A 20069-nucleotide genomic window follows, 5' to 3' on the forward strand; every position below is an offset into this window, starting at 1 on the left:
GTATGAAAGAGAACAATTCCAGTATATCAATAGGGAGATACTAAGCACAGTTTCCATTATCATGGAACAACATAAAAGGAGATGAAGAATTGATAGAAATGCCATTACATGGTTCTGTCTATATCTGCTATGTATTTATATGCCTTTATGTGAAAGAGCAATGCAGAGTTAATTTCCTTCAATTTCAAATAATGACTAATTAATATTGATAAAGCTATTATATTGTGCAGTACAATAATATCTTACCTCATTATGTAGGAGACCTGGGTTTGATCCCTTGGTTGGGAAGATCCTTTGAAGAAGGGAAACACTACCCACTCCAGTATTCTCACCTGAAGAATCCTAGTCTGTACAGTCCATGGGGTCTCAAAGAGTCAGACACGGCTGAGTGACTTTCACTTTCAAATTTTTTTCAGTTTATTGCTATTTTTGTCTTCTATGAAAATTTGCTTTCTTCTTTTCTTTTATATTGGAGCATAATTGGCTAACTATGTTGTGTTAGTTTCAGGTGTACAGCAAAGTGATTCATTTATTCATATATATACATATATGTGTATATATGTATTCTTTGTCAAATTCCATTCCCATTTAGATTATTAAAGAGTATTGAGCATAGTTCTCTGTGGCATACAGTAGGTCCTTGTTGGTTATCCATTTTAAATATTGCACTGTGTACACTTCAATCCCAAACATATTTAATTAAACATGCCATTTCTCATAAGTCACTTTAAATCAGTGTTGGAAGTAAACAGAATGTACATTTTACTAATGATAACATATCAATTAGAAAAATATTCATTAGGCACAGTACCAGGCACTTGAAAACAAGTATCTACTTTAAGATTTCTCTTCTCTTGAAAATAAAAAACATTGGAATATATTTTTAAAAATAGTGTTCCCCCAAGAGAACTAGCACCTTCTCTTTACTGACAGAAAAAACAATATGGATAACTGAACAAGACTGAGTTAAACTAGTTAAAACCAAACATTAGATCTTCTAGAAACCTATGTTCAATTGAATTGCTAACTAATTTATCTTCTTTGTTTATGGACTATATGAAAAAGCATTTGGACATTTGTAATTACAAAATACACTGTGAAAAAATTCCATTTGCTGATTTTAAATAGCAAATAGTATAGCTATTCTTCTTTTTGAAATATATTTCCTTCAGTAACAATGTCAACATATTTTATTTTTGTTACATCTTTCTAGCACTATATGAGGATTCATTTGAATATCAGTAGAAAAGAGGCACGAACTATAAAAATACTTGAATAATGGACATTTCGTTTTTCAAAATCATGTAAAGGAGACACATAATAAAGTCAAGATTCTGATAAAATAAATATATGCTTGTAAGTAAAACTTCATAGTAAATGTACAGCTGCAACTGGTACTAATACAGACTTTCTTTAACACCTAGTATGTATATAAAAATATCAAAACAAACAAACAAACAAAAACGGCTTTCATGCTGAATTTAAACTTTGGGGTGGAGACACTAAACATTAGTAGGCAAAACAGTACTCAGGAAAATAAAATGTGTTTAGTGTTGTTCAATTAAAAATAAATATTTTCCAATATACATGATATAAAGTTATGAGTCCTTCATGAAGAGATTATTAGAAGACTAATTTAACAAAGTAATCACTGATGGTATAAACAGCAGCAGAAATTTTGCTGAGCAGATCTATTTAAACTTTAGATTAAAGATAAAACACCTGAGGAATGTAAGATAATAAAACACAATGTAAATATGGAAATAAGATAACATTTTATAGTAGACTGGTGAAATCAATGAGACACCTACTACACACTTATTGGTATGGCCAAATACAAATTCTGACAAAATAAATTACTGGCAAAGATGAGGAGCCATAGGAACTCTCATTCTTCATTATGGGAAATGAAAAATGATACAGTCACTTTAGAAGCAATTTTTTTACGTAGCTAAACATTGCCATACCGTATAATCTAGCACTTATGCTCCTAGATAGTTCACCAAATGAAATGAAAGCTAATGACCACACAAAAACATGTACATGCATTATATAACAGTTTAACTACTACTCTATTTCTCTGTCTCACACACACACACACACACACACACTCAAATTGGAAGCCTGCAAAATGTCCTTTAATAGCTGAATGGATAAACAAGCTATTGTATATCAATATAACAGAATATTATTCAAGAATAAAATGAAATGAGCTATCAAATCACAATAAGAAATGTATGAAACCTGCATGAATGTTATTAAATAAAAGAAACTAGTCAGGAAAAGGTTATACACTGCATGATGCCAATTATAGGGCATTCTGGAAAGGGTAAAACTGTAGATTCAATTATAAATATCAGAGGTTTTTCCTTTTGCTTAAGAATAGTTTTATTAGTTTGAATACATTTTGTCAACTCTCGAATTTTCATCTCCTACTTTGACACACAAGTACACTCAATTGGAGTCTTTGTTGCCCCATAGCCTATATATTGTAATGCTATTGTGTGCATCTTCACACACCTTGAAATAGGGAAGGTTTGGGACTGATTAGAATGAGACTGATTATTCCATGCTGATTTTGTATTGTGCATGTATTGAAATGATTTGCTAGTTGATTTTTTTTTTTTTGCCTAGCCTTCAGGGTCTTCTGAACAGATTCTCATGTCATCTACAAACAAAGGCAATTTTACTTCTTTTCCATTTTATTTCTAGTTCTTGTCTAATTACATTGGCTGGGATTTTGGATACTATATTGAATAGAAGTGGTGGGGAGGGCACCCTTTTCTTGTTCTTATCTTAGAGGAAAAGCTTTTAGATTTGCATCACTGAATATGGTGTTCGATGTATACCTGTCGTCTAAGGATTTTTCACTTCTAGGTTCATTCCTTCTATATTTAATTGGTTGAGAGTTACTATTATGAAAGGGTGTAGAATTTTAACAGATGGTTCTTTCTGCATCTGTTGATGTGATGCTATGATTTCTATCCTTTATTCTGTAAATGCAGTGTATAGCATTTATTGAGATTTGTATGATGAACCATCCTTGCATCCCAGGGGTTACTCTCACATGATCTCTATGTAGATTCTTTGAATGTGCTTTTGAATTTGGTTTGCCAATATTCTTGAGAAAATCTGCATGTACATTTCATAGGGATATTGTTGTGTAATTATTCTTTCTTGTATTGGCCTCACCAGCTAATATGTCAGAGTATGGTTGGGCCCAAGAAGCTTTTGACGTAATTCTCATCTTCAATTTTCAGGAAGTGTTATCATCAATTTTTGTTGAGTAGAATTCATTAATTCTAATAAATGTTTAGTAGAATGCACTAATGAAGCTGCCTAGTCCTGGACTTTCATGTGTGTGTGTAAGGGTGGGTGTGGAATTTTCATTATGGACTCAATTTCCTTACTAGAATTAAATCTAATCATATGTTCTTTTTTTTTTTTTTTTTTCATGATTTCGATCTTGGTAGATTTTATGTTTATATCACTATATCATTTTCTTCTAGGCTATTAAAGCTTTTGACATTTTAAAAATTCATATTGGGCTTCCCTGGTAGCTCAGCTGGTAAAGAATCCACTGTAGGAGGAGGAGCTAAGATGAGGGAGGAATAGGACGGGGAGACCACTTTCTCCCCCACAAATTCATCGAAAGATCATTTGAATGCTGAGCAAGCTCCACAAAACAATTTCTGATCGCTAGCAGAGGACATCAGACACCCAGAAAAGCAGCCCACTGTCTTTGAAATGAGAGAGAAGGAATCCAACTCCACCCACCAGAACACCAATGCAAGCTTCCCTAACCAGCAAACCTCGACAAGCCAAACGTCCAGCCCCACCCACTGGGAGAAACCTCCACAATAAAAAGGAACCACAGACTACCAGAATACAGAAAGGCCACCCCAAACACAACAATCTAAATAAGATGAAAAGGCAGAGAAATACCCAGCAGGTAAAGGAACATGAAAAATGCCCACCAAGCCAAACAAAAAGGAGGAGATAGGAAATCTACCTGAAAAAGAATTTAGAATAATGATAATAAAAAAGATCCAAAATACTGAAAACAAAATAGAGTTACAGATAAATAGCCTGGAGACAAGGATTGTGAAGATGCAAGAAATGTTTAAAAAGACCTAGAAGAAATAAACAAGAGTCAATTAAAAATGATTAATGCCATAAATGAGATAAAAAAACACTCTGGAGGGAACCAACAGTAGAATAACGGAGGAAGAAGATAGGATAAGTGAGGTAGAAGATAAAGTGGTGGAAATAAATGAAACAGAGAGGAAAAAAAGGAAAAAAAGAGTCAAATGCGGACAACCTCAGGGACCTCTGTGACAATGTGAAATGCCCCAACATTCGAATCACAAGAGTCCCAGAAGAATAAGACAAAAAGAAACGCCATGAGAAAATACTCGAGGAGATAATAGCTGAAAACTTCCCCGAAATGGGGAAGGAAATAGTTACACAGGTCCAAGAAACCCAGAGAGTCCCAAACAGTGTAAACCCAAGGCAAAAACACCACAAGACACATATTAATCAAATTAACAAAGATCAAACACAAAGAACAAATATTAAAAGCAGCAAGGGAGAAACAACAAATAACACACAAGGGGATTCCCATAAGGATAACAGCTGATCTTTCAATAGAAACTCTTCAGGCCAGAAGGGAATGGCAGGACATACTTAAAGTAATGAAAGAGAATAACCTACAACTCAGATTACTGTACCCAGCAAGGATCTCATTCAGATATGAAGGAGAATTCAAAAGCTTTACAGACAAGCCAAAGCTGAGAGAATTCAGCACCACCAAACTAGCTCTTCAACAAATGCTAAAGGATCTTCTCTAGAGAGGAAACACAGAAAGGTTGTATGAACGCGAACCCAAAACAGCAAAGCAAATGGCAACGGGACCATTCTTATCAATAATTACCTTAAATGTGAATGGATTGAATGCCCCAACCAAAAGGCAAAGACTGGTTGAGTGGATACAAAAGCAAGACCCCTATATATGCTGTCTACAAGAGACCCACCTCAAAACAAGGGACACATACTGACTGAAAGTGAAGGGCTGGAAAAAAATATTCCATGCAAATGGAGACCAAAAGAAAGCAAGAGTCACAATACTTATATCGGATAAAATAGACTTCAAAATAAAGGCTGTGAAAAGAGACAAAGAAGGACACTACATAATGATCAAAAGATCAATTCAAGAAGAAGATAGAACAATTATAAATATATATGCACCCAACATAGGAGTACCGCAATATGTAAGGCAAATACTACAAGAATGAAAGGGGAAATTAACAATAACACAATAATAGTGGGAGACTTTAATACCCCACTCACACCTATGGATAGATCAACTAAACAGAAAATTAACAAGGAAACACAAACTTTAAATGACACAATGGTCCAGCTAGACCTAACTGATATCTATAGGACATTTCACCACAAAACAATCAATTTCACCTTTTTCTCAAGTGCACATGGAACCTTCTCCAGAATAGATCACACCCAGGGCAATTAATCTAGCCTTGGGAAATTAAAAAAATTTGAAATCATTCCAGTCATCTTTTCTGACCACAATGCAGTAAGATGAGATCTCAATTATAGGGGAAAAAAAACTATTAAAATTTCCAACATATGTAGGCTAAATAACACAACTCTGAATAACCAACAAATCATAGAAGAAATCAAAAAGGAAATCAAAATATGCATAGAAATGAATGAAAATGAAAACACAACAACCCAAAACCAATGGGACACTGTAAAAGCAGTGCTAAGGGAAAGGTTCATAGAAATACAGGCTTACCTCAAGACACAAGAAAAAAATCAAATAAATAACCTAACTCTACACCTAAAGCAACTAGAGAAGGAAGAAATGAAGAACCCCAGGGTTAGTAGAAGGAAAGAAATCTTAAAAATTAGGGCAGAAATACATGCAAAATAAAAAAAGGAGACCATAGCAAAAATCAACAAAGCTAAAAGCTGGTTTTTTGAAAAGGTAAATAAAATTGGCAAACCGTTAGCCAGACTCATCAAGAAACAAAGGGAGAAGAACCAAATCAACAAAATTAGAAATGTAAATGGAGAGATCACAGTAGACAACACTGAAATACAAAGGATCATAAGAGACTACTACTAGCAGCTATATGCCAATAAAATGAACAACTTGGAATAAATGGACAAATTCTTAGAAAAGTATAACTTTCCAAAACTGAACCAGGAAGAAATAGAAGATCTTAACAGAACCATCACAAGCACAGAAATCGAAATGCAAGGATTCTTTACTATCCGTAAATCAATCAATGTAATATACCACATTAACAAATTGAAAGATAAAAACCATATGATTATCTCGATAGATGCAGAAAAAGTCTTTGACAAAATTCAACATCCATTTATGATAAAAACTCTCCAGAAAGCAGAAATAGAAGGAACATACCTCAACATAATAAAAGCTATATATGACAAACCCACTGCAATCATTATCCTCAATGGTGAAAAATTGAAAGCATTTCCTTTAAAGTCAGGAACAAGACACAGGTGCCAGCTCTCACCACTACTATTCAACCTAGTTTTGGAAGTGTTGGCCACAGCAATCAAGGCAGAAAAACAAATAAAAGGAATCCAGATAGGAAAAGAAGTAAAACTCGCACTGTTTGCAGATGTCATGATCCTCTACATAGAAAACCCTAAAGACTCGACCAGAAAATTACTACAGCTAATCAATAGATACAGTAATGTTGCAAGATATAAAATTAACACACAGAAATCCCTTGCATTCCTATACACTAACAATGAGAAAACAGAAAGAGAAATTAAGGGAACAATACCATTCACCATTGCAACAAAAAGAATAAAATACTTAGGAGTATATCTACCTAAAGAAACAAAAGACCTATACATAGAAAACTATAGAACACTGATGAAACAAATCAAAGAGGACACAAATAGATGGAGAAATGTACCGTGTTCATGGATTGGAAGAATCAATATTGTGAAAATGACTATACTACCCAAAGCAATCTATAGATTCAATGCAATCCCTATCAAGCTACCAATGATATTTTTCACAGAACTAGAACAAATAATTTCACAATTTGTATGGATATACAAAAAAATCTCAAATAGCCAAAGCAATCTTGAGAAAGAAGAATGGAACTGGAGGAATCAACCTGCCTGACTTCAGACTATACTACAAAGCCACAGTCATCAAGACAGTATGGTACTGGCACAAAGACAGAAATATAGATCAATGGAACAAAATAGAAAGCCCAGAGATAAATCCACGAACCTATGGACACCTTATCTTCGACAAAGGAGGCCAGGATATACAATGGAAAAAAAGACAACCTCTTTAACAAGTGGTGCTGGGAAAACTGGTCAACCACTTGTAAAAGAATGAAACTAGAACACTTTCTAATACCATACACAAAAATAAACTCAAAATGGATTAAAGATCTAAATGTAAGACCAGAAACTATAAAACTTCTAGAGGAGAACATAGGTGAAACACTCTCTGACATAAATCACAGCAGGATCCTCTATGACCCACCTCCCTGAATATTGGAAATAAAAGCAAAAACAAACAAATGGGACCTAATTAAAATTAAAAGCTTTTGCACAACAAAGGAAACTATAAGCAAGGTGGAAATACAGCCTTCAGAATGGGAGAAAATAATAGCAAACGAAGCAACAGACAAAGAATTAATCTCAAAAATATACAAGCAACTCCTGCTGCTCAATTCCAGAAAAATAAATGACCCAATCAAAAAATGGACCAAAGAACTAAACAGACATTTCTCCAAAGAAGACATACAGATGGCTAACAAACACATGAAAAGATGCTCAACATCACTCATTATCAAAGAAATGCAAATCAAAACCACAATGAGGTACCATTACACGCCAGTCAGGATGGCTGCTATCCAAAAGTCTACAAGCAATAAATGCTGGAGAGGGTGTGGAGAAAAGGGAACCCTCTTACACTGCTGGTGGGAGTGCAAACTAGTACAGCCATTATGGAGAACAGTGTGGAGATTCCTTAAAAAACTGGAAATAGAACTGCCATATGACCCAGCAATCCCACTTCTGGGCATACACACCGAGGAAACCAGATCTGAAAGAGACACGTGCACCCCAATGTTCATTGCAGTACTGTTTATAATAGCCAGGACATGGAAGCAACCTAGATGCCCATCAGCAGATGAATGGATAAGGAAGCTGTGGTACATATACACCATGGAATATTACTCAGCCATTAAAAAGAATTCATTTGAATTATTTCTAATGAGATGGATGAAACTGGAGCCCATTATACAGAGTGAAGTAAGCCAGAAAGATAAACACCAATACCGTATACTAATACATATGTATGAAATTTTAAAAGATGGTAACAATAACCCTACATACACAACAGAAAAAGAGACACAGCTGTACAGAACAGACTTATGGACTCTGTGGGAGAAGGCAAGGGTGGGATGTTCTGAGAGAATAGCATTGAAACAAGTATACTATCAAGGATGAAACAGATCACCAGCCTAGGTTGGATGAGACAAGTGCTCAGGGCTGGTGCACTGTGAAGACCCAGAGGGATGGAATGGAGAGGGAGGTGGGAGGGGGTTCGGGATGGGGAACACGTGTAAATCCATGGCTGATTCATGTCATTTTATGGCAAAAAACACTACAATATTGTAAAGTAATTAGCCTCCAACTAATAAAAATACATGGAAAAAATTATTTCTTTAATTAAAAAAAAAGAATCCACTGTAATGCAGGAGACCTCAATTTGTTCAATTCTTGAGACTGGATGGTCCCCTGGAGAAGGGATAGGCTACCCCCTCCAGTATTCTTGGTCTTCCCTAGTGGCTCAGACAGTAAAGAGTCCACCTGCAGTGTGGGAGACCTGAGTTTGATCCCTGGGTCTGGCAGATCCCCTGGAGGAGGGCATGGCAATATACTCCAGTATTCGTGACTGGAGAATCCCCAAGGACAGAGGAACCTGGTGGGCTGCAGTTCATGTTGACACAAAGATTTGGACACAACTGACTGACAAAGCATGCACAGATTGTTCATCTCTCTATACTATGGTCCTTTGTACTTATGCATTATCAAATTATTGCTTCTTCTTTCATTTTTAAATTTATTTATTCACATTTTCTCTCTTATTAATCTACCTGAGAGTTTATCAATTTTGCTTATTTTTATGAGAAACAAAATATTTTGCTTCACTGAATTTTCTATTGATTTTCTAGTCTGTATTTCATTTACTTCTGTCTTGAACATAAAAATGTATGCATACTCATTCATATCTGACTCTCTGCAACCCAGTGGACTGTAGCCCACCAGGCTCCTTTTTACCTGGAATTTTTCAGGCAAGAATACTGGAGTGGGTTGTCATTTTCTACTCCAGGGCATCTTCCTAACCCTGGGATCAAACCTGTGTCTCTTGAGTCTTCTTAATTGACAGGTGAATTCTTTACCACATAGTCACCTGGGAAATCCTGGAACAAAGTGTACTATGAAGGAAATATGTATGGTATAATACAACAGAGGAATGACAGGATAAACCTACTTAAATGAGGAAATAAGAGAAAAGGGAAAACCTATTTTAGGAAGAAACATTTTCTTTTTCTTTTTTCTTTTTAGGAAGAAATATTTTCAGCATGATCTGAGGGCTAAGCAGCTATCCACCAGCAGAAAAGTGAAAGTGTTAGTCATTCAGTTGTGTCCCATTCTTTGGGACCCCATGGACTGTAGCCAGCCAGAACCCTCTGTCCATGGAATTCTCCAGGCAAGAACACTGGAGTTGATTGCCATGGCCTCCTCCAGGTGATTACCTGTATGTCTTCTTTGAATACACACTTGTCCAAAATACAACCCAGAGAAGACCATCTGTACTCCTTCTGGACATTTGAAACTGCCTAATGGAGATTTCAGGAACTAGATTCCTGAACAAGATTCAGGAATAGGATTTCTTACAATTTCCTCAATCTCATGGATATGCTTTAGTCATGGTCAGTATGTTTTCACATTGGACTGAAGCCTTCCCTTGCAGACAGGCTACTGGCTCTTCTGTGGCTAATGTCCTTTTGGAAAAGATAAAATCTATCTGGGGAATTCCTCTCAAATTTCATAATGATCCAGGAATTTATTTATTGCTTGATTACTTTGGCTAGTTTTATAACACATTCACTGAACTCAACTCCCTCAGTCCTCTGATTTAGTCAAACACACGAATGACATTTATTAAGATTCAGTTGGCAAAATTTGTTGAGCCCCTCCAATTGCCTTTGTGAAAAGCATTGCCATTGATCTTGTTGAATAACATATTCACCCCTTTTGGAACACATAATCTCTTGCCCTTTGAGATTGTCAAATGATAGCTGCTTGTCTCTTGCCACTTTTGACTCACAACTGATAAAAGGAGAGGTGCTGTGATATTTCAACACATCTTGCAAACTGGAGATTTCCTCTGTTGGAAGAAACACTTCCAGAAGGACCCTCTTCAATGTTGCTGGAAAGGTTCCTATCAGTGACTGCTAACCAACCCTTGTGCCACCAAGCTCCAGGAAATAGTGTCTTGGATTTGCGTGGCACACCTAAAGAAAGAACCAATCCTGACTGAACTTGCACATCATCTGGTAATCTGAAAGTAAAGATTTTCTGAAATTGAAGAAGATGATATCTGATAAGACAGCTTTCCCAAGATACTCAGATTAGGTCTGCTGAAAGTGTATCTGGCAAACCTCTGATGGTAGCACAATGCTAAGATTGTCTCCAATGACTATGATCTTCATAACATGAACTTTAGATAAAAAGTACCTGAGAGTTCTCCCTCTTACTTCTTCTTGTTACTCTAATGTGGCTTCATTATGCTTGGAAACTGTGGACTATCACTCTAACATGGGATACTACACCCAGGAAAGGTCCTTCCTGCACTGGGAGTGGGGGCAAAAAGCTATTGAAAATGGAAAAACCTGGATCTTGATCAGTTATGATTTCAGAGAAAGATCTTGATCAAAGGGGAGAAGTGTAAAAATTAAGAGAAACTTCAGTTAAAATAGAATTGGGAGGCCAGAAGGAGAGGTTTCAGAAATGATAGGAAATCAGGAAGAAGAAAAACTTCCTCTTCTTGCCTGGCAAGATCTCAGTCAATGAGAGACTTTCAGGATTCAGCCAATGAAAAGCCACCACCCTTCAAACCCTCAGCCTCTCATGCACACATTGCTTAGTGTCGCCTTCCTAACCTTCCTTTCTTTAAGAGAAAGTTATCTTCCCCCTCTCAGGGAGACTTGCATGTGGCTCATCATGGTTGCAGACCCTGAATGGCAATTCTTTGTAGATCTAGAATAAACTTATTTTTGTTGGAGCAATATGTAACAGTCTGTTTTAAGTCAAGACAATCTTAACACTAGTCTGGATAAATCTACACTAGTTTTGTGTCCTCTCAGTACTAGTATTCTAGGTCTGGCAGCCTTCCTTTGTCTCTGTGAAGTAAAGCAAAAACAAAACAAACAAAAACCACAGTAAGTTTGCTTGAATGCACCTTAAAATCATGCAGATTTTCCTCTTGCCTAAAGTTACAAAGAATGTGTGATGCACATAGAAGGAACACCAGAGGTGGGAAGAGAAGCATGGAATTATGAGAGAATATTGAAAGAGTGCCCATAAAAGGTTATGAGTCTCCCCAACCAAGGATGAGGAATGGAAAGTGGGTCCTCTCCTTACATCCACTCAAGCAAGCAAGAAGATGTTCAATCCCCCTCACTAGAACTTCAAGTGTGCCCCCTCTCCACCATGAACTAGAAGGTACTCAGACATGGTGGCAGGAACCCCAGGGCCAGGTGCATTTGACCCACCCTACAGCTTGAGCCCCAAATAGGACACACCCCCACCGATTTAGACCTCACCATCACCATGGTAACCATTGTTAGGTCTGCATCCTGTTTTCCCAGGAGATGCCACAGGCCTCTCTGAGAGTCCAAGACTACAGTCAGAGAGCCCTTGGCCTTAACCCATGAACCTCCAAAAGAGAGGTTCCTGCCTCCAGCCCAAGCCCCTTTCCCCCACTTCCAAATTCAGAGGGACAAAATTCCCTCTTATTCTCTGGCAAATGAGAGCAAGGGTGGCCTCATGAGTGCTGCAGGTGAGGCTACCCTCATAGAGCTGGCTGAGTCTGTCTTCTGTTAAGTTGGGCAGAAACACCTGGCATCTTTGGGAGGCGGAGGTCCACCCTTAGCCCTAGATGGGGGAAACATCCGAGGGAATGTGATCCACAAGGCTACTGCTTCTGGTGCCAAGGGAAAGGTGCCCACAAAGGTCATTGCTAAGAGTGTGCAAGTCTTGCTCAAGTGGTTGAGCGTGAAGAATGTGTATGGCTTCATCAGTAGGCAGGATACCCAGGAAGATGTGCTCATTCACCAGACAGCCATCACTTGGAACAACCCTGGCAAGTACCAACTCATCTTGGGTGACACCAAAAGGGTGAAGTTCAACGTGGTGCAGGGCAAACAGTGTACAGAGGCCGCAAACATGACCAGGCCAGCAGGTTAGCCTCAGTGAAGGGAAGCTGCTACACTGCCAACTGACCCCAATTTCAGTGGGGCTTCTACATCCACCGCTGTGCTGCCACAAGGCAGTTCCAAGGGCACCAAGGACAATGTTGATGAACAGGAGGGCAGCGGTGAAGGATTCATCACTGCCCAGGGTGTCAGAAGCCATCTGCCTGGGCACCCCCAAGACCAATGACTGAAGCGCTTCCCACCCTTTTGTATGGCCCCAGCTGTCACCCACCACCCATCGATCCCGTCTATAACCTGCTGCCCCCGATCTGACCACCTGCCTGGGTCTGCCCTCACTGAAAGGCTGGAGGCCCATCCTCAGCAAGTCTGAGCCCAGCTACCTGCTGAGTGGTCCTAGGGTCCTGGACAACACTCCTGGTCCAAAACGGTCACCAGGCATCTCTGAGGAGCTGGAGACAGAGCACAGAGAGAGCGGATGTAAGCCAGCAGCAATTCACAACAGACAACCCCTCCAGGACATTGATATCACCGCCCGAATAACCCGCATTGCCACTTACATCAAGGGCCAAGGGCCAGGACCCCTAGGAAGGAGAGGGCAAGATCAAGAAGAGCCCCACTGAAATACCTGCTTCTATCGCTGTGGCCAAGAAACAAGTTTCTCAGGAGAACCTCTTGGTCATGGATGCCCCTTCTGCCGCCTGGACTGAGTAACAGTTCAGCTCCCTCACCAATGACTCCCTAGCCTGGGTTACGGGTGATGGCCCCTTGAGGAAACGATGCCCTTGGTTACAGCTCAGTCCAAACATCCACGTTGACTGTTAGATTTGGACCCTGAAAAATACACATGGTCTTTATTCAAGGTGTGAAGATAAATCACAAGATCTGTGTACTTTTAAATTCTCTCATACCATCTGCTTTAGTAGTTCCTGTACACACACACTCACCCACATACAAACACACTCACACACACTTCTGAATCTATTCTTTTTAAAGATCTAGCCAAAACCACAGCTATTATTCTGAACCCCCAGGTGAATTAGATAAAGCAAATTTAAAAATTGTGTTTTTTCCCTATTTTTAATACAAAAATGAATATTACCTCAGACTAAAGATGATCTGACATTGCTGTTGTGATATTACTCACCTGAGTGGTCATTTTCTCAATAAAATCTTTCCTGTTGCTTTCATCTGTTATCACTGTTGTCTGAAATTTTTTAAAGCTTACTAGCCCATAATTTTACTGAGACCTTCCTTTCAATGTTTTCTTAGAATGAGTTTTAGCAATGATCATGCATATTGATCTGTTTACAAGTTATGAATTTAAGATGAATTCTAGACTTGGAGGTTGAAACCCTAAGGGTATTCTAAAGGGTAAGAATGCATAACACAGAAGTACCCCAAACTCTTTTGTTTTCATCTTCTTCCCCCTGCACTGGAAATGTAGCAATAAATTCCCAGTGTGTGCATAGGTACCCACACTGACTGATTATATAGTACTTCATGAGGCAAAAAGAAGAAAAACTGAGTAAAACATCATGACAAATAAAACATGTGTCGCCCTGAAAGCAGAATTCACCTCTTTTGTATTTTCTTTCTTTTAATGGACACAATTTAATACAATTTAAGTAAATAAATAAAGTGCTCATGAGGGGCTAGGGTGGTGAAAAATGGAGAGATGCTCATCAAAGGGTACAAAATTTCAGGTGTAAGATGAGTGAGTTCTGAAGACCTAATGTACAGTATGGAGACTATAGTTAAGAGTAAGTTATTGTATACTTGAAAGTTACTATGAGAGTAGAGCATGAACATTCCCACCATGACAACAAAAACAAAATGCTAATTATATGAGGTGAGTTCAGTTCAGGTCAGTCACTCAGCCATGTCCAACTCTTTGCGACCCCATGGACCAAAGCACACCAGGCCTCTGTGTCCATCACCAACTCGTGGAGTTTACCCAAACTCATGTCCATTGAATTGGTGATGCCATCCAACCATCTCATCCTCTGTCATCCCCTTCTCTTCCTGCCTTCAATCTTTCCTAGCATCAGGGTCTTTTCAAATGAGTCAGCTCTTCATATCACGTGGCCACAGTATTGGAGTTTCAGCTTTGACATCAGTCCTTCCAATGAAAACTCAGGACTGTTCTCCTTTAGGATGGGCTGGTTGGATCTACTTGCAGTCCAAGGGCCTCTCAAGAGTCTTCTCCAACACCACAATTCAAAAGCACCAATTCTTTGACACTTAGCTTTCTTTATAATCCAACTCTCGCATCCATACATGACTACTGGAAAAACCATAGCCTTAACTAGACAGACCTTTGTTGACAAAATAGTGTTTCTGCCTTTTAATATGCTGTCAAGGTAGGTCATAAGTTTCCTTCTAAGGAGTAAGCATCTTTTAATTTCATGGCTGCAATCACCATCTGCAGTGATTTTGGAACCCTAAAAAATAAAATCAGTCACTGTTTCCACTGTTTCTCCATCTATTTGCCATGAGGTGATAGGACTACATGTTATGATCTTAGTTTTTTGAATTTTGAGAAGTCTACTACTGTGGGCAAGAATCACTTAGAAGAAATGGAGTAGCCATCATAGTCAACAAAAGAGTCTGAAATGCAGTACTTGGATGCAGTCTCAAAAATGACAAAATGATCTCTGTTTGTTTCCAAGGCAAACCATTCAATATCATCATAATCCAAGTCTATGCCCCAACCAGTAATGCTGAAGAAGTTGAATGGTTCTATGAAGACCTACAAGACCTTTTAAAACTAACACTCAAAACAGATATCCTTTTCATTATAGGGGACTGGAATGCAAAAGTAGGAAGTCAAGAAACACCTGGAGTAACAGGCAAATTTGACCTTGGAGTACAGAATGAAGCAGGGCAAAGGCTAATAGAGTTTTGCCAAGAGAATGCACTAGTCATAGCAAACACCCTCTTCCAACAACACAAGAGAAGACTCTACACATGGACATCACCAGATGGTCAAAATCAAAATCAGACAAAGGTGGAAGTCAGGAGGAGAAGGGAACAACAGAGAATGAGATGGTTGGATGCCATCACAGACTCAATGGACATGAGTTTTAGCAAGCTCTGGAATTTGTTGGTGGACAGGGAGGCCTGGTATGCTGCAGTCCATGGATTCACAAAGAGTTGAACATGACAAGAGAGACTGAACTGACTGACCTTACTTGGGAGTAAAGCATATATATTTAATAAGATCAAGGATTTTTTTTTTAAGGCTGTAACTCCAGCAACTGAAACACTCTGACAAACAACAGGTGCTTAACAAATATCTGGTGTATGAAAGAGAATGATTCCAGTATATGAGTAGAGAGATAAAAAGCACAGGTTCTATTATCATGGAACAACATAAAAGGAGATGAATGATTGATAGAAATGCCATTATGTTTCTATCTATCTGTATATGTATTTTATGCCTTTATATGAAAGAGCAATACTGAGTTAATTTCCTTCAATTTCAAATGAAAACTAATATTTATATTGATAAAATTATTATACTGTGAAGTACAATAATATTTTGCCTCATTATAAATGTTTTTTAGTTTATTGCTATTTTGTCTTCTTTGACATTTTATTGTGTTTTTTAAATATTTTCTTCTGTATTGGAGTATAATTGGTTAGCAATGATGTGTTAGTTTCAGGTGTACAGGAAAGTGATTCATTTTATATATATATATATATATATATATATATATATATATATATATATATTCTTTTTCAATTTTGATTTCCATTTAGGTTATTACAGAGTATTCACCAGCATTACAAGTTGTGTACAGTAGGTCCTCGTTGATTATTAATTTTAAATACAGCAGTGAATACAATCCCAAACCAAGTTAATTTAATATATTTTTTAGGAAGTCTCTTTAAATCAGTGTTGGAAGTAAATATCATGTACATTTTTACTAATGATAACTTATTAATTGGAAAAATACCTATTAAGCACAGTACCAGACACTTAAAAACAAAATATTGATTAAAATGGTGTCCCCCCCAAGAGAACTAACACATTCTCTTTACTGACAGAAAAACAAGGATGTTGATAACTGAACTATATCAAACCTCTGAGTAAAACTAGCTAAAAATGAACATAAATCTAAGTTTGATTGAGGCACTTGCTAATTTATCTTCTCTGTTATAGGCTATTTTAAGAGTATTTGGACTTTCATAGTGACAGAATTGCTGATAGAAAATTAATTTTGCTGGAAAATAGTTTAGTCACTGCTCTTTATAAAATATATTTCATTACAACTGGTCCCTTTTTCTATCATTATATAAGTGGAATCTTTTGAATCTCAGTAGAGAAGAGGCACAGACTATAAAATACTTGAATAATGAACATTTAGTTTTTCTATATATGGACAACACCAGATGGCCAACACCGAAATCAGATTGATTATATTCTTTGCAGCCAAAGGTGGAGAAGCTCTATTCAGTCAACAAAAACAAGACCAGGAGCAGACTGTGGCTCAGATCATGAAAGCCTTTATTGCCAAATTCAGACTTAAAGTGAAGAAAGTGGGGAAAACCACTAAACCATTTGGGTATGACCTAAATCACCCTTATGATTGTGCAGTGGAAATGAGAAGTAGATTTAAGGGACTAAATCTGATAGACACAGTCCCTGATGAACTATGCGCAGAGGTTCATGACATTGTACAGGAGACAGGGACCAAGATCAACCCAAAGAAAAAGGAAATGCACAAAAGCAAAATGGCTGTCTGAGGAGGCCTTACAAATAGCTGTGAAAAGAAAAGAAGCAAAAAGTAAAGGAGAAAAAGAAAGATATACCCATTTGAATGCAGAGTTCCAAAGAATAGCACGGAGAGATAAGAAAGCTTTCCTCAGCAGTCAATGCAAAGAAATAGAGGAAAACAGTAGAATGGGAAAGACTAGAGATCTCTTCAAGAAAATTAGCAATGCGAAGGGAACATTTCATGCAAAGTTGGGCTCAATAAAGGGCAGAAGTTGCATGGACCTAACAGAAGCAGAAGATAATAAGAAGAGGTGGCAAGAATATACAGAAGAACTATACAAAAAATATCTTTATGAACCAGTTAATCATGATGGTGTGATCACTCACCTAGGGCCAGATATCCTGGAATGTGAAGTCAAGTGGGCCTTAGGAAGCATCACTACAAACAAAGCTAGTGGAGGTGATGGAATTCCAGTTGAGCTATTTCAAATCCTGAAAGATGATGCTGTGAAAGTGCTGCACTCAATATGCCAGCAAATTTGGAAAACTCAGCAGTGGCCACAGGACTGGAAAATGTCAGCTTTCACTTCAGTCCCAAAGAAAGCAATGCCACAGAATGCTCAAACTACTGCACAATTGCACTCATCTCATGCACTAGTAATGCTCAAATTTCTCCGAACCAGGCTTCAGCAATATGTGCACTGTGAACTTCCAGATGTTCAAGCTGGTTTTAGAAAAGGCAGAGGAACCAGAGACCAAATTGTCAACATCTGCTGGATCATCAAAAAAGCAAGAGAGTTCCAGAAAAACATCTATTTCTGCTTTATTGACTATGCCAAAACCTTTGACTGTGTGGATCACAATAAACTGTGGAAAATTCTTCAAGAGATGGGAATATCAAACAACCTGACCTGCCTCTTGAGAAATCTGTTTGCAGGTCAGGAAGGAACAGTTAGAACTGGACATAGAACAACAGACTGGTTCCACATAGGAAACAGAGTACATCAAGGCTATATATTATCATCCTGCTTATTTAACTTATATGCAGAGTACATCATGACAAATGCTGGACTGGAGGAAGCACAAGCAGGAATCAAGATTGCTGCGAGAAATATCAGTAACCTCAGACATGCAGATGACACCACCCTTATGGCAGAAAGTGAAGAGGAACTGAAGAGCCTCTTGATGAAAGTGAAAGAGGAGAGTGAAAAAGTTGGCTTAAAGCTCAACATTCAGAAAACTAAAATCATGGTATCCAGTTCCATCACTTCATGGCAATTAGATTGTGAAACAGTGGCTGACATTATTTTTTGGGTCTCCAAAATCAGTGCAGATGGTGATTGTAGTCATGAAATTAAAAGACACTTACTCCTTGGAAGGAAAGTTATGACCAACCTAGACAACATATTGAAAAGCAGAGCCATTACTTTGCCAACAAAGGTCTGTCTTGTCAAGGCTATGGTTTTTCCAGTAGTCATGTATGGATGTGAGACTTGGACTCTAAAGAAAGCTGAGCACCGAAGAATTGATGCTTTTGAACTGTGGTGTTGGACAAAACTTTTGAGAGTCACTTGAACTGCGAGGAGATCCAACCAGTCCATCCTAAAGGAGATCAGTCCTGGGTATCCATTGGAAGGACTGATGTTGAAGCTGAAACTCCCATACTTTGGCCAACTGATGTGAAGAGCTGACTCATTGGAAAAGACCCTGATGCTGGGAAAGATTGAGGGCAGGAGGAGAAAGGCATGACAGAGGATGAGATGGTGGGATGGCATCACTGACTCAATGGACATGAGTTTGGGTAGGCCCTGGGAGTTGATGATGGACAGGGAGGCCTGGCGTGCTGCAGTTCATGGGGTTGCAAAGAGTCAGACACGACTTAGTGACTGAACTGACTGACTGACTGACTGAGTTTTTCAAAATCATGTAAAGGAGACACATAATAAAGTCAAGAGTGTGAGGAAATATATATGTGCTTGTAAGTAAACTGCAGAGTAAATGTACAACTGCAACTGATACTAATACAGATTTGATTAAAACCTAATAAGTGAATAAGAAAATATTAAATGAAGAGACATTCATGCTGAAATTAAACTTTTGTGTGGGACACTAAACATTAGTGGACAAAGCAATACTCACGGGAAAAAAATGTGGTTAGTGTCATTCAATTAAAAATAAATATTTTCCAATATCCAATATCATGGTCTAAAGTTATGAGCCCTTAATGAAAAAATATTAGAGGATTAATTTAGCAAAGTATTAATTGATGGCTTATGAGCAGAGGAAGTTTTGCTGAGCAGAATATCTGATCAAACCTCAGATTAAAAATAAAACAAATGGGGAATTTATGGTAATAAAATACAAGGGAAATAGTACAATAGAAATATGGAAATGGCTTTTGAAAGTAGAGTGGTGAAATCAATGAGACACCACTGCACACTTATTGGAATGGCGAAACACAGAAATCTGATGATATCAAAAATTGGCAAAGAAGAAGACCAACAGGAACTCTCATTCGTTGTTATGGGGAATGGAAAAGGATAGTCACTTTGGAAGCAATTTCTCACATAGTTAAATATTACCATACTGTATGATCTAGCAATTATGATCCTAGATCAGCAAATGATTTGAAAGCTAATGCCCACCCAAAAACATGCACAAGTACTATCAGTTCAGGTCAGTTGCTCAGTGGTGTCTGACTGTTTGCAACCCATTGGACTGCAGCACTCCAAGTTTCTCTGTTCATCACCAACTCCCGGAGCTTGCTGAAACTCATGTCCATTGAGTTGGTGATATCATCCAACCATCTTGTCTTCTAT

General features: G+C 37.9%; 1 protein-coding gene across 1 annotated transcript in view; it reads left to right on the forward strand.

The window, feature by feature from the left end:
- Positions 1–12141: 12141 nt before the first annotated feature.
- The window catches only part of LOC136154444 (Y-box-binding protein 1-like), a 45434-nt gene continuing 37506 nt past the window's right edge, over positions 12142–20069 (forward strand). Inside the window, exons 1-3 of the mRNA XM_065916718.1 lie at positions 12142–12154; positions 12248–12556; positions 12873–13125. Of these exons, the coding sequence (XP_065772790.1) occupies positions 12142–12154; positions 12248–12556; positions 12873–13125 (575 nt within the window). The remainder of the gene's footprint in view (positions 12155–12247; positions 12557–12872; positions 13126–20069) is intronic.

This window comes from Muntiacus reevesi, chromosome X (assembly GCF_963930625.1).
Source record: "Muntiacus reevesi chromosome X, mMunRee1.1, whole genome shotgun sequence".
NCBI lineage: Eukaryota > Metazoa > Chordata > Mammalia > Artiodactyla > Cervidae > Muntiacus > Muntiacus reevesi.